The 15,837-nt window shown below is 35.9% G+C and overlaps 1 protein-coding gene across 1 annotated transcript in view; it reads right to left on the bottom strand.

Moving 5' to 3' along the window:
* LOC150084187 (rho guanine nucleotide exchange factor 7-like) overlaps nucleotides 1-15,837 on the bottom strand; it is a 276,673-nt gene that overhangs the window by 25,099 nt on the left and 235,737 nt on the right. The window contains exon 17 of the mRNA XM_090376150.1: nucleotides 7,362-7,452. Within this exon, the coding sequence (XP_090232276.1) occupies nucleotides 7,362-7,452 (91 nt within the window). The remainder of the gene's footprint in view (nucleotides 1-7,361; nucleotides 7,453-15,837) is intronic.

The raw sequence follows: 15,837 nt of genomic DNA, 5'->3' as shown, positions 1-15,837 counted from the left end.
GCACTAACCTACATGTTAGTACTGTAATATGTACATACTAACTAGTTGACATTTCTGTTCACTGACTTTTGTGGGTGGAGGTTATAATTTAAAACAGCAAAAAGATAAGCAATCAGTAACAAAGAACACAGCACACACAAATTGCAAGTAACACGATAAGCACAAGTGAGAACGGAGTAACAAGTTACGAAGCTTTAAATATAGGAATGAAGAGAAGATTATGAAAATTAATACTTTTATATGATTGAAGATTTCATGGAAGTGTAAACACATTTCACCATAATACATAATAACCCACAGAATTCCAGCTGTCGGTATTATTGCAAATTCAATAAGATCGAGTTTACTATCCATTTATGATAGATTGACTAACAGAAAAGCCCAATAAACAGGAGACTGCTAATTGTTTTTGTTGTTTTATGGTTGTGACCTCCAGAAGTCCGATTGAACCATGTGGTACGGTCGGAGACAATCGTAGGGTAACCTCCAGTGCTGCGGTCTCTTGCCCTGATTAAACGGCACGCTGTCCTAATCAAGCGAAGTAAACCCTGGCTATTTTCTCGATTGGGTTGTTTTTTAAGATTTGCCCCAAATAAACGCCTGTCCCGATTAACCGGAATCCACTGTATACCGTGGAGGAATTCAATTTCTTGCATGTATATCTAACAAACAAACTGCTAAATTACATTTTTGCTGCCATTACAACTATATCAGAGAAAAAAACAGCGCATAGCTCAAGGTCACTTTCTAGATCTTCTCTTAAATAGCATTAATATAAGTGGGAAGCCAAGTAAGTGATTGAGCCACCTGTTGCTTTTCTCCCTTCTTGAGTCATGTAACCGATGAGCTATATAAATAAGTTACAATAATGGCAAAAAACTTAGGTTATGTGGAAATAAATCTATCGTTTGCATGGATCAGTGAGTTTAACCAGAGACCAACAATTAATCAAGCATACATCTTCTCAGTTGTATGCACACTGTGTATTTTCTGTCTATCCTTGGTCTAAAGTGAAGTAAAACTGATCACCATCTTGTGCAAGCACTGCATGCCAAAACCACAGCTGTAAGTTGCAAGAGTAGTTTGCACTAAGTTATGATGTTTACTGAATAAGGGATAGCACTAAACAAAATTCACAGTTACAATATAGCTAAAGCTGTATGGCCTCAGAAAAATTTAGATGTTTGCAAAAGTGCCTTGTCCTCCCATCTGTGTGGGTGTGTGTGTTTTTTGTGGCCAGCAGGATTTAATGCAACAGCCTTAATTTTTGCAGCAGAACAAAACTGCCTTTGTAATGAGTTGTCATGGTGTTGCACTACTTTCAAACAGATGGCCTTGACAAAGTTAAACTGGCTATTTGTTTAAAAGATGAGAAGACACTGTTATAACAGCCTATTTCAGGACTAACTTATCCTTCATCAGTTTACTGGATAGCAGGTTTCTAGTCAGTGGCATAGCTAGAATTTTTGGGGCTCTTTGCAAAGACCACTGAAAAAGCACCTACTCTATTTTTATTAACATAATATGCTAATGCCTTACTTTTGGAAGGGCAAGGATGATTAATATATAAAGCTGGTTTTTATTTAAAAATTCACCTTCTTGCCTTTATGTTTGCAAAATCACTAAAAAAAAAAAAAAAAGATACTTTTAAGGTCCATTCTGACGGCTTTTTTTTTTTGTCTTCAATAGCTAATGTAATGAGATCAGTTCATCTGGTTTGGCTACAGAATTTCTTTTGTTGTTATTCATTATTTTTTATTTACTAAACGACCTTTCAATACTAGCCAACATTACCAGAAATGTATGAATAACGTATGATGGTTCTCTACTATTATATGTTAATATTTTTTTAATAATGAAAATCCTCTGTTGTTGCACTTTTTAATGAAAATCTGCCAAAACAATTATTTTATTATTATTATTTTTATTATTAGTTGTATGGTGCAAGGAAGCCTGAGGCTTATTTATGCTGCACCAGCCAAAAAAAAAAAAAAAAATTCCCTAGTTACCCTGAGAGAGAGTCAAAAATAGAAGGGAATCGCCAAGAGAAGAGAAGAATGATGATATCCAGCTCAGGACCCTGGGTGTGCCAAGCCCATACTCACCAGATGTGAGCCCCTAATCAAGACAGCACTGATTGACGTCAATAAATTAAGTAACATTTGTTGAGAGACAAACTTTTGAAACATTAATTTGCTAAAAATCAATTAACAAAAGCAATCTCTTTCAGTATCAACTTATTAAGTATGCGCTGATTATAATTTTCTGCAAACAGTTCTTTCATTTTTGTAAGAACTCAATAACATTACATAGGAAACACACATATAATTTTTTTTTTTTTTTTTTTGGTAGTTGTTGGCGCATCGGCTTCTGTGGCCATAATGCACCTCCCAAGGTTTTTGCAGTACTTTGATCCAAGCCCAAGGCAGGATTTGAACCTGCAACCTTTAGGTTGCTAGGCAGGTACTTTACCCACCCGGCTAGCCCGGTTGGCACATATATAATGGCTGGCCCTAATCTAACCCCCAAAACATTTTTACATTTTGACTTTAATGTTCAACATTCTTTTTAATGACATTACTTATGTACTTGAGAATTTTGGAACAATATGTTCCAAAACTACACTATAGAGCTCTAAAAGTAATATCTTGAAAAGCAAACATTAGTTATTAACATAAGTATAACACTTCAGCTATGTTACTGAATGGATGCGTATCATTGCATATCATTACAGAAATTTCTTTGAAATTTCTGCAACGATATGCTAATAATGCATTATGCTAGAAATGTATTATAGTGAATATAAAAGATTCAATGATGAAGGTGAAAAGAAATGATATTAAAACAGAATTGACAGACAAAAAGAAATTAAATGAAAACTATCCTTATTTCAAAAAGGTGGACACCTTCCAGAAAGTGTTCCATAAGTTTGGAATCATAGGCTGCATGGTTTATTTATGATTCTTTCCATTTGTTGTAATGTGAATGATGACCCTGAACAAAGACCAGCATGTGAAAGTAATTCCAACTCAATAATTGGCTAATTATTCAAAATTGCAATGATAGGTAAATAGGCAAAGTATATTTTGATTTGTTGCAGGATGAAGCTTTTTCCTAAACATTTTCTAATTCTTGTCAAAAAAAAAAAAAAAAGAGGAGGAGGAATATCCAGAATGTTTCCAGCAAGATGGCTTGACTGCTCATTACAGCCATTCGGTAAGGCTGGATAAATAGTTCTCTCAATATCAGACTAGAAGGCGGGGACAGGTAGAATGGCTACCACAGCCCTGAACATGTGTGGGGCCATCTCAGAGCCAAGGTATATTCAAAGCCAGTTGGTCCATACTTATGTCACTTTGGCCACACTTTGAGTTACAAGGCTGCATTTGAGGAGTGAAACAAAGAACACCAGAGTTCCAGGGCACACAGTTGTATGCTGTGATAATATGAAACAAACATCTTAAAGAATAAATTGTCACTACATACAGTGAAATCACATCTCAAACAATTTGCACTGTTCTCCTGGACTTCAAAATATTTGCATTATTGTGTTTATGTGAATGGTTTACATAGTTTAACATATTTTTAAACAGTTCCTATGGTTTCACACATGGAATCATCTGCATAGTAGTAGCAGTACATGAAAAAAATTAAAAATATATAAAAGCACTTGAATGAATTTAAAGGTGATGCTGAATAAGCCTGGCTTTCTTGCATGAACCTCCCTTAATACTAATGCTAAAATATAAAACTTGGGAGAAATTGTTATCTCAGTTTTACTTTCTTTTATCTTTTTTGATGGTACACAGGCATTGCTTTCTGCATCATTCTGCCATTTTAATACTAATACTTCAATACTTTAATCACCTGCATTCATTCTTCCCCTTTACAAATGAATGTTTATTAAATTATACTCTTCAATAAGGATTTTGTTTCTCTACTTGGGTAAGATAATTTAAGTATTTTTTCCCTTCTGCTGAATTTTTTTTTTTGTACTATTTATTTCCAAATTAGCCACACAGTTCAGTGAACCACAGGCTTTTGCTACACTAGCAAAATATAGACTTCCTGTGTGTTTCTCCCCTTATGCTGGTCATCTATTCAGCTGACTTTGAATTTCCCTAAGCTGTAAATCTCGGTCATCTACAGAGGAACCTATTCTGATAATTAAAAAAATAAATAAATAAAATAACACACACACACACACACACACACACTGGAATAAGTTACCTTTTGCTTGCTAAAAGAAAACTTTCTACAGTACAATCTAAACCCCTTCCTCTAAACAATCTAAACCTAATTTGAATTTATGGCTGATAGTTTTTGGTTTGGCAATAATTTATAACATTGAAAATTTCTGTAAAGCTTTTGATACTGTTCTACACAAAAAACTATTATACAAATTGGAGCAGTGTGGCATTAGGGACACATTACCACATGGCTAAAGGGATGGCTGAGTGACAGAAGGCAAAGGGTGTTATAAATGGGCACAGCTCTTCTTGATTAATATTATTAGTGGTCTCTCAAGGTTCAGTGCTGAGACCCCTTTCTGTTTTCAATATCTATTAATGATATTGATGATGGAATATCAAACTTAACTGTCCAAATTTTCAGACGTTAAAAGGCCGGCAGGGTGAGAGAAATCAAGGTGTACTGCTGTAACATGACCGAGAAAAATTAGGCATATGGGGTGAGAGTTGGGAGTTGAAGTTAAACATTGATAAATACAAGGTACTGCATGTGGGCTGCAGGAATCCCCGAATTACATACCAATTACATACAACAATTACACTCAAAGTAGAAGAATTTTAAATAAATTTAAGGAAGGATTAGACAAATTATTAGAGAGGAGGGGCATTAACTATATAAAATAAAAAATAAATTATAAAAAATAAAAAGAAAAAACAACCTAGGCATTTTCTTCCTTGTGTAATTAACTATCCAGCTGATCCTTGAATTTTCTCAACCTGTCGGTCTCAACTACCCTTGGAGGTAACCTGTTTCATCAATTAACAACAAACTGACTAAAAGAAAACTTCCTACAATCCACTTAAATCTTTTTCACTACAATTACCTTCATTCATTTGACTATCTCCTCTCAGTGCCTTATAGACCTCAATCAGGTCTCTTTAAGGTGACTAGTTGCCAAGTTTTGCAGCCCACATATTCAAAGTCTTTCCTCATATGAGTGCCCTTTTGGAGGTCCCACGAAGCAGGTTGCCCATTTTTAGACCCTTTCAAAAAAACTTGATATCTTGTTTTAGGCACAATCTCCATACTTGGACAGTATTTTGAAGTGCAGTCTTACAATTTCTTTATACAATAAGTTATGACTGCCCTATCTCTACAAGCAATTAAAATAATCAATAAATCATTGAAAGGGCCTTCCCTGCTGCCTATCTACACTGTTTGGAGAACTTCATGTCTAATCGCAATGTAACTCCAAAATCTTTCTTTCTGTACTGTTCTTAATTCAGCTCCGCCAAGTGTATAAGTTATCTTGGGGTTATTATTCCTCAAGTGCATTTTGCGGCATTAAAGCACAGCTGCCATTTTTCTGACCATCACAGAAGTCATCCTGAAGGAAAACACTGATTGGCACTGAACATTTTCCAGTTTTTCAATAACCTTGCATGAAGAACAGTCAAATGCTTTGCTAAAATCCAAATAAGCAATGCCGAAATTATTTCCTACATAAAGCTCATGAGTAACAATGTCAAAATAAGTAACATGGTTAGTCAAATATGATTTTCCCTTAACAAAACCATGTTGTAGCCTTCAGAATTTCATTTCTATCTAATGTTCCTCTAATGTTCCCTTATTGCACTTTATAAGATCACTGTAATGAAATAGTCAAGCATGAAGGTGCAGAAGTATTTGTGCTTTGATTGATCATTATTCAAGCCTGTGTGACTACTAAATATGGAATTTTTTTTGTATTCTCTCTAGCTTGTGAACTCCACTGACCTTGGGTAGTTGTCCTGCAATACAACTAAAAACATATTTGTTTATCATTGCTTTCAAGATTTTCTCTACAAAAAATCATGGCAGAGAATCATGTAAATGTAAGATTCCTCTGGCTTTCTGTGTAAGGAATCACTAGTGTATAAAATTTATGTTAATAAAGAATCTTATTATTATTATTGTAGAGAAAATCATGATAACCAATCTGTAGTTTCTCACTTTACTCTTAGTTCCATCTTTTATGTACTGGCAATATATTGGTACTTCTCCAATCCAGAGGAATTTCTCCCAAGTTCAATTATGCCCAGATAATTAACCTTAATGGTTCAATGCACTATCTCATTGTCTCCTTCAAAATACTGAGTATATACCATCAATTCAAGAAGCCTTCCTTGCCTTTAGGCTTGCAAGTTTTTCTGGTAAAGAATCTCTGTCATTTCAACGTTATTAATTTCATACCATTCTGCCTTATTACGAAAGAGCTTTTATCTGCAAAGATTGATGTGAAGTACCTACATGTCACTCCATCAGCAACATCAAGCTGGGTTACCTGACTTTTCCCACACCCGCAAGAGTCAAATCTGATTTGTTTTCTTCTTTTTATTGACATACATGAAAAAAATTCTATCCCTGCTCTTTGCTCCCTTAGCAGGTGATTTGTCATAATCTGACTGCACCATCTTAACCTTTTTTGTGGTACTATTACAGAAAAATGTACAGTTGTTATAGGCTTAAGTACTTTTCATTGTTTTGCAACTGTCCCATACCTTTTTTTTGCTGCTCTGTTAGACTGGCCAGGTCTGTATTCATCTATTTTGGCATCCTCTTTGTGCTAAATATTTTAAGTGTTTACAAACTAAAACTATGAGGAAGGAATAAGTAACTACAATTTACTTATATTTCCAAATTTATTGCTTGATCATAACGGCATGGTTACACTTACAACACAGTTACCAAGAATGTTCAAGAACTTGTCTCAGTGTTTATGTTTTGACAGAAAAAGTTTGAAACATGCAATATAAACCACACTGAGAGCTAATGGAGCCAAGTGGGGGCTTTGTGTATGAGGAAAACTTTATTGATATCTGAAATTGAATGGGGGTTTTATGTGTTCAGCAAGTTGCTATCAAAGATAAAATTCATCTCTTCCCTAGAAAGCAAGCAATGTTTCAGACAGTATTCTAGGTATCTCCCTAAATAACAAGACTATCTTTTCAGTGATATTCATTATTACATAGAATGTGAAGTAGTTATTCTGCATGTGTGAGGTAAAGGAATACCCACATTCAACAACAGATCCAATAAATTGCAGTTAAAATTGTCATGTAATATAAGAGAAAAACAGCAGTTACAGGAAACCGATAAAGAAAGACACTTGAATTGCTAAGCCAACTTACCTTTCTTCCATAACTGTGGTATTGCCTCGAGTTTCTTCTACAATAATCTTCTCTTCTTCTGCAATAAGCATTTGTGGACTGTCCAGCAAGGCTACAAAAAATAAAGGACAACACAAAGGGGAGGGACAATGCAGTAGTTGCTAGGTAAGGTTGAAGTATAAAGGTGCTTATGCAAGTTAGCATATGAATATTAGTAAAAGTACATGTTTGTTTGTCCAAAACAAAACTAAACCAACAAGTGAAAATTCTATTTACCAAGGGAAATATATTGTTAGCCATTACAGTTCATGACTGGTGCAGAACAGCAAAGTTCATGCAAAATATTTATTTCAACATAGGCAATGTCAACAGCAATCAGTTTATGGTTAGTATAACTTGGTGGGCAATGTTTATTTTAAGCAATAGTTATGTGGTTATTGAGGAGCCAAAATGGTATTTATGCAAATGCATGCTTATGCATATGATAAAGAGCTAGTACTAATTTTTTTTTTTTCCTCACCAGGATTCTTATAATATTCTTATACGGTTTATAATGAAAAATAATAAAAATGAAACAAAAATAAGAAATGAAATTTAAAAACATTAAATTAAAAATAAATTTAATATTAATTAACAAATGGAGAAATGAATAAAAATTAAAAGAAACTAATTACTGGTTTTTCTGCTGGAATGAGATTTTGCTGAATAAAGCAATAAACCTGTTTCTTTCCTTTTACTCATAACTTAATTTAAGGAATTTAATATAAAAAATAATATATAAACATTAAAAAAAAATCTTGTGCTCTTTTCAAGTCACATTTTGCTTTCTGTCTTTGTATTATCATTCTTTTATTGAGATGATATCATAATATGTAACCTGAGAAAAATTTTGTGAAAGTAATGGTTTATAAAGAGCACTGGCATCCAAGATTGTGCATGCTGCCACTCACATGTCATGAACTGCTATTTCTTGTTCTATTTTTTTTGCTAAGAAACTAGAAGAATAATTTTGTTACATACACAAAGACACTGTATAGCTAATTATACTGAAAAAGGCAGCAGTCAAATGCATCCAACTATTAATATTATTATACACAGGTACCGGACCATTTATCCGGCAATTTTTTAAACCGGCTAGTTTCCAATCTGGCGGGGGGGGGGGGGTGACAACGTGCAGGTGCAGAATATAGCAAGCGTGAATCATAGAAATCAATATAAGTTTTCTGATTCAGTATTACAGCTGCTGTGTTCACTTGCCCCCTCTACATTTGTGATCATTTGTCCCAATTTATTATAATTTTCATTTAATACCATGTATAAAAGGAAACATTTTGCACTCAGTATACTGAAGAAAGAGTTACTTATGAGACTCGATAAAAGTGCTTCAGTACGGCATTTGAGTGAGGAGTATGGTGTTGATACATCTACTATCTATAATATCAAGAAACAGATACTTAAATTCTACGGTGACAGTGATGTGCCTAAATTAATGATAAGCGAAAAACTTTACACCAGTCGAAGAGTGTAGACATGGACAGAGTGTTGCTTGAATGGATTAGGCAGCTTCCGAGTGAAAAGTTTCCACTTGATTGTTCCATTATAATGGCCCAAGCTAAACTTTTTCACAAGGAATTAAATTTAATAACTCCATGCGGATATTCATCTGGGTGGTTCAACAGATTTACACAAAGGCATGGCATTCGCAAGCTGAAGGTTTGTGGAGAAAACGCTTCTGCAGACCACAATGCTGCAGAGGCGTATTTAGATGAATTTGCCAAGTTGGTTTCTGATGAGGGACTGTCAGCTGAACAGGTGTACAATGCAGATGAAACTTCTTTATTCTGGCATTACATACCAAGGAAATTGTATGTAACACCAGATGAGTCAGCACCAGCAGGGTATAAGGATTCCAGGGAACAACTTACAATTCTTGCATGTTCCAAGACAGCTGGCACCCACAAGTGCAAATTTCTCACTGTTGGGAAAAGTCAGAATCCTAGGGCAATTAAGGCAGTTAAGGTGTTTCCTGTGATTTATAAGGCAAATAAGTGAGCTTGGATTACAACAGATTTTCACCATTGGTTTCTTTGTGCCTGACACCAGGGCTCACTGTAAATCTGTGGCAGTACCTGATGACTGCAAAATTATTTTAGTGCTTGATAATTGTTCTGCACATCCTCCTGCTGAAGTTCTAGTCAAGGACAATGTATGTGCTGTTTACTTGCATTCCAATTGTACTTCACTAATTCAGCCTTTAGACCAAGGCATTCTTTGTGTGTTCAAGTGCAGGTACAGGGATGTATTTCTACAGAAAATGCTAGACAATTGCAACAAAGATACAGGGATAAAAGAATTTCAGAAAGCATTTAATGTTAAAGATGCACTTTGGAGTGCAGCAAAGTCCTGGGACAATGTACCCAAGGATACTTTGATAAATAGCTGGCATCAACTATGGCCATCAAACTTATTTCTTGACAATGACAATGAACCTGATTTTTGTGGTTTTTGTATGTCTGGTGAGGAAGAAATAGCAAAGAATTTATTGGAATATGCAAAAGGTTTGTCCTGTGAAGTAGCCAAGTCACTTTGATGAAGGGGCTATACAAGAGTGTATAAACATTGATGGTGATGCTTTAGTTGTGCTCAACTCACTGATAGTTTTTTTTTTTTTGGTAGTTGTTGGCGCATCAGCTTCTGTGGCCATAATGCACCTCCCAAGGTTTTTGCAGTACTTTGATCCAAGCCCGAGGCGGGATTCGAACCCGCGACCTTTGGGTTGCCAGGCAGGTGCTTTACCCACCTGGCTAGCCCGGTCGGCTCACTGATAGTGAAATTGTAGATATGGTAATGAATGCTGATAAGAACAAATCAGATGAGTGATGATGACGACAGTGAACAGTGCACTGAAAGAAGAGAAAGTGTCTATAGATAGGTGCATCAGCCTGAGTGAAGAACTGATTCAGGGAATGGAGCAAAAGAGCTTCATTAGTGAGCAGCATAAAATGTGAATGTATAAAATACAAGAGGTTTTCATTAAAGAAAAACCAAAGTATATGAAACAACAGAATCTGCAAGACATATTTCCAAAGGTCAACCAGAAGCTTTCAAGTGAACTTGACCCTGAGCCTCAACCTCCAATACCTGTACTTCTCTTCCTGTACTTGTCACTCCAGATATTGAATTGTCTTCGGATGAAGATTAGTGGATTAATATTGATTAAACAGACCCTGCTTTAGAAGTGTATTAATTTGTATCTGTTAAATACAATTTTTTTCTTTACTTTTCATTGTTTATTTTACATTTTAAGTATATATTAAGCCTTGGTCCAGAAAACCAGGGGCTCAACATCTGGTGAGTATGGGCTTGGCACACCCAGGGTCCTGAGCTGGATATCATCATTCTTCTCTTTCTTTCTTTCTTGGCGATTCCTTACTACTTTTGGCTCGCTCTCTCTCTCTCTCTCTCAGGGTAACTTGAGAATTTTTTTTTTGGCTGGTGCAGCATAAGCCTCAGGCTTCCTTTGAACTATATGGCTAAAATAATAATAATAATAATAAACCGGAAAATCCAGAAATCCTAGTCAATTCCGGTTCCAAGCTTGCCAGATAAATGGTCCAGTATCTGTATTTTTTTATGAAAATCTCAGACCCAAAAGGTATTAGAACCTATAATACTTAGTACTGTGCATGAGTTGATGGTTAAGAAGATGAAATAAGATAATTGTTGATATTAGACTTGAATTTTTGTAGATTATAATGTTCTGGAAATACACGTGATGGGAGTTTGTTCCAGAAAATGGAAGTTGAAGAAATAAATGAGGAAGAAGAAAAGCTGGGTTGTGGCACATGTTCGGACTAGCTTGGAAGAGGGGGGGGGATTATAGAACCAATTCGGAAGGACAGTGAGGGTGGAAGTATTTATAAAAAAGGTATGCAGCAGAAAAAATATCTATTAGACAGAAGGTGGAGAAACTTGAGTCACTATTTATCCTAACTGCCCTCTTTTGAATGGAATCTAGAAGCCTGAGAGAGGTTATGGGGCACCACAAATGTGGCAACAACATTTAAGATGAACTGATGCATTTGAATGAGATTCAGAATCTGCATCACTTGAATAGAATTCTATTTCAGTATCAGATGACATAATATAAAGAGCTGATTCAATGTCATCAGCTTCAACATACTGTCCATCCCTTCCTTTTCAGTCCTGATGTCCCAGGCTGTAGATCCATTATAACCACCCTTTAGGGTAAACTTTTATAGGAAAACACTTTTTACACAAAATTTTATTAGCAGACACACAAAGGATGTGTTTTTTTTTTTTTTTTTTTAAATAAACTGAAGAATTAAAATTCAGGAAGCGTAATCTTCAAAAAATTTTACCTTTTCTTCTTATGGAAAATACTAAACTAGAAAAAATGACTTTAACATAAGCAAAGCACATATGAAAATGTGAACCAAGTATATAGCTTTTATAGGACTTAGCATCTACTGCTCTCTAGACAGTGTGATTGACACTAAGCAAAATATCAGCCGCAATGCAATAGCACATGGTTCAATCTGTGTGCCGATATCACTCAGTTGTTCAATTCATGTGCTTTTCCTTGTACAGTTTTCATTTATTGACTGCAATTCAATAGATGCATATTCGTTCATTTTGATGCAAGCTTGTGTTCCTGCAGTGAATGTGTTAATATAGAAGCCTCTTTAATTAACTTCTGAAAGTTTTTACTTTTGATCAAAAGCTATGTATATACATTATTTTATTACTTGTGCAATGGTAGATGCAGAATCAATGCTGCAAAAATTTACAACTCTAATGAAGTTGTTTCATTGCAAAATATTCTGGCCCATCAACTTTCCCAATTCAGACTCTCAGTTTTGTCTTTTGTCATGTTATTATAATGAAAACATCCCCCGCTTCACTCTTCAATTTTTCTGCGAAGAACATTGTTATAGTCAAGATGTTACATGCTGTTTTCTTTTTCTTTTTTTTAACTATCTTATGGGTTTCAAACATATCATTTCTACATATTTACAATCAATAGCTGGAAAGCATTGTGTTTCGCAAAATATAAAACTTTCTTTAATTTTTAAACCTAAGCAACAATATTCTCTCAGAAGTTAATGCTTCGTCATACCTAAAAGCAATACAATATTGGATATCTGCACGTACACTGTGCTGCCACTTTATTAGGTACACTCCTGCTGTGTACACAAATGGTCTGTCCCACAACGTTGCAAGTCACATGACCACAGTTGTGGACATAAATGCAGCAGAACAATCTTTCTAATATCAGTTAAGCGTACAAACCTTAGCAAGAATGGGGAAAAGGAGTGATCTAACGGACTTCGAACATGGACAAAGCATCGCTGAAATGGCAGTTCTGAACTTTTCATGCACCGCCGTTTCAAGGGTGTATCAAGAATAGTGCAATGAACAGAAAACATCCTCTCAACGGCACTCCTGTGGAAGAAAATCACTTGTTGATGAGGAGGATGGCTAGAATTGTGTAAGCAAACAGACAGGCCACAATGTTGCACATCACGTCAGAATACAACCTTGGTGCGCAGAACAAAATATCGCAACAGACCACTAGTCACATTTTGTCGCGAATGGACTACAACTGAAGGCCACATCGCGTACCTTTGTTATCAACGAAGAACAAGAGAGTATGCCTCCTGTGGGCATAGCAACACCAGCACTGGACTATCAAGAGTTGGAAAACAGTTGCTTAGTCTGACAAATCGAAGTTACTGGTGCATCATGTTGATGGAAGGTTCAGAATTTGGCGAAAACAACATGAATCCATGGACCTGTCATATCTGACGACTACTGTGCAAGGTGGTGTGGGGAATGTTTTCTTGACACAATGGCAAGTCGGGTCCATTGATACACATAGATTCAGGTCTGAATGCCACATCATACCTAAACATCGTTGCTGACCAAATGCATCCGTTCCTGTTGACAGTTTATCCTCAGTCAGATGGTTATGTCCAGCAGGATAATTCGCCGGTGTGCAAAGCCCAAATCACTATGGAATGGTTCCAGGAACATGATGATGACTTTTCTTTGCTGTAGTGGCCCGCTCAGTCTGCAGATCTCAATCCTATTGAACATTTTTGGGATGAGCTGGAAAGGGCTGTTCGCTGCAGGCGAACAGCCCTTTCCAGCTAATCCCAAAAATGTTCCTTTCCAGCTCAGTTCCTTGAGATTTGATGGAGGTCAAATCTCAAGGAACTGAGTGAGACACTCATGTCTGCATGGTACTCCATTTCTGCACAATGTTTTCAGCATCTTGTTCAATACATGCCTATATGAATTCAGGCTGTTTTAAAGGCTAAAGGAGGCTCAACATGCTACTAGGTAGGTGTACTTAATAAAGAAACAGCACAGTGCATATGCATTCACAATGTACTTTCAGCAAATTCACTGATATTTCTATCAAATAAAGTACTTGTGAGGATGATTAGCATCAATTAATAATAATGTAACTTAAAGAAATCTATCAAAATAACATAGTTATTTAGATATATTTTTCCATTGTAGTTCCCCCCCCCACCAATTAGCACTCAATTTCATTAGTTCCAAGTTAACTATTTCTCACTGATCAATGCATTTTAATCAGAGACCTAGTTTGAGCAATATAATTATAAAATATCTTTAGCAATAAATCACTGTTCAGCTGCGACCAAACTTGAAAAAAAAATTTTTTTTTTAAAGTAGTAAGTGATTACTTATAGATGCATTTTGTTTGTACTATGATTTATACAGTATGAGGAATGTTCAATAAAGAACGATCATAATTTTTTTATATAACAAACCTTTATCAATCTATATTTTGAGTGCTTTTTAAAGTAGTCCCCATTTGGTGAAATGAACTTACTCCAATATTTCTGCCATTCTTCAAAAACATGGTGGATTTTTTGACATGCATTTTCGAATTGCCTCCAATGTCTTTACAACCTCTTCTGACAACTGGAAATGGGAAATGTTTTCCTTGCAGTGCATTCCTTAACTTTGGAAATAAAAAAACTGGGTGCAATGTCAGGGCTGTAAGGTGGATGACGAACACATTTGACATCAATGACAGCATGAGTAATGTGAAGTCGCACGTTGCTGTGCTGCAACTCCACCCACCTGCGTGCATTTGTGGTTGTTTACGATGAATGTGATCCCGTAGAGTGTGCAGTACATTCTGTAGTAAGGTCATGTATGACTGTAAGAGTTGTATGACATGTACAAACACACTGGTAAACCATTCCTTAAATGTCCAAAAAAAAAAAAAAAAAAAAAAAAGTCTACCATAACCTTTCTTGTAGAAGCCACAACTTTTGCTCTTTTTCAGTGCTGGTGATGACACTTCCAAACAGAACTTTGTTGTTTACTCCATGAGTCAAAATGATGAAGCAATGTCTCATCTGCTATTACCACCTTGTGCAGAACCTCACCATCTTCAGTAACCATCCATTGCAGATCCTGAAAGCCTCTGTGTGAACTTGCTTGCTCATGTGCAAGTAGTCCTGGAACTCAGTATACACAAATATGTCATATGCAAATGGTCATGCAGAATATTGTGTATACTTCCTACTGATATCCTCAACATCACTGTCAGTTGCCTTACTGTTATACGACAATCTTTTCTCATGATTAGAGAAGCAGTGTTTATGGTTTCTGTGATGACAGCAGCGGTTGGAGCTCCAGGATGCCAATTTTTGTGATTGAATCAAGTCCACTTTAAACATTCTAAACCACCTGTGAGCTGTGCTATATGGAACGTAGATTCACCATAAGCCTCTTTTAACATTTCATGTGCAAGTAGTCCTGGAACTCAGTATACACAAATATGTCATATGCAAATGGTCATGCAGAATATTGTGTATACTTCCTACTGATATCCTCAACATCACTGTCAGTTGCCTTACTGTTATACGACAATCTTTTCTCATGATTAGAGAAGCAGTGTTTATGGTTTCTGTGATGACAGCAGCGGTTGGAGCTCCAGGATGCCAATTTTTGTGATTGAATCAAGTCCACTTTAAACATTCTAAACCACCTGTGAGCTGTGCTATATGGAACGTAGATTCACCATAAGCCTCTTTTAACATTTCATATGCTTCAGCTTCTGTTTGCTTGAAACAGAAACAAAATTTGGGTAGCATACTGTTCCTCTTGTGCTATGTCCATTGTTATGTAGGCAAAACTGAATAGGTATAGACTTGATTGACTGCCAAAGTCACACTGTGTGCACAAATCAACTATGCAGTTTCTATGTAATGCAACTTGGTTTGGTCTTAAATTTTGCAGCTCAGCTAGAAATAGCAAGCAGTATGGTTGTTCACAAAAAATTATGATTGTTCTTTATTGAACAGCTCTCTTATATTAATGTTAGCAGAGATATACTTGTGTTCAGGAGCTGCCCTACATTACAAGTGGTGAAAGCACTATACTGTCATGGCGGTCTTACCTCTGGTTTTGTGGATATATATGATACTCT

Source organism: Mastigoproctus giganteus, chromosome 6 (assembly GCF_048544385.1).
Source record: "Mastigoproctus giganteus isolate SK-2022 chromosome 6, ASM4854438v1, whole genome shotgun sequence".
In the NCBI taxonomy this organism is placed as follows: Eukaryota; Metazoa; Arthropoda; class Arachnida; order Uropygi; family Thelyphonidae; genus Mastigoproctus; species Mastigoproctus giganteus.
The sequence above is the reverse complement of the archived record's forward strand: the minus strand, read 5'-3'. Positions and strand labels throughout refer to the sequence as shown.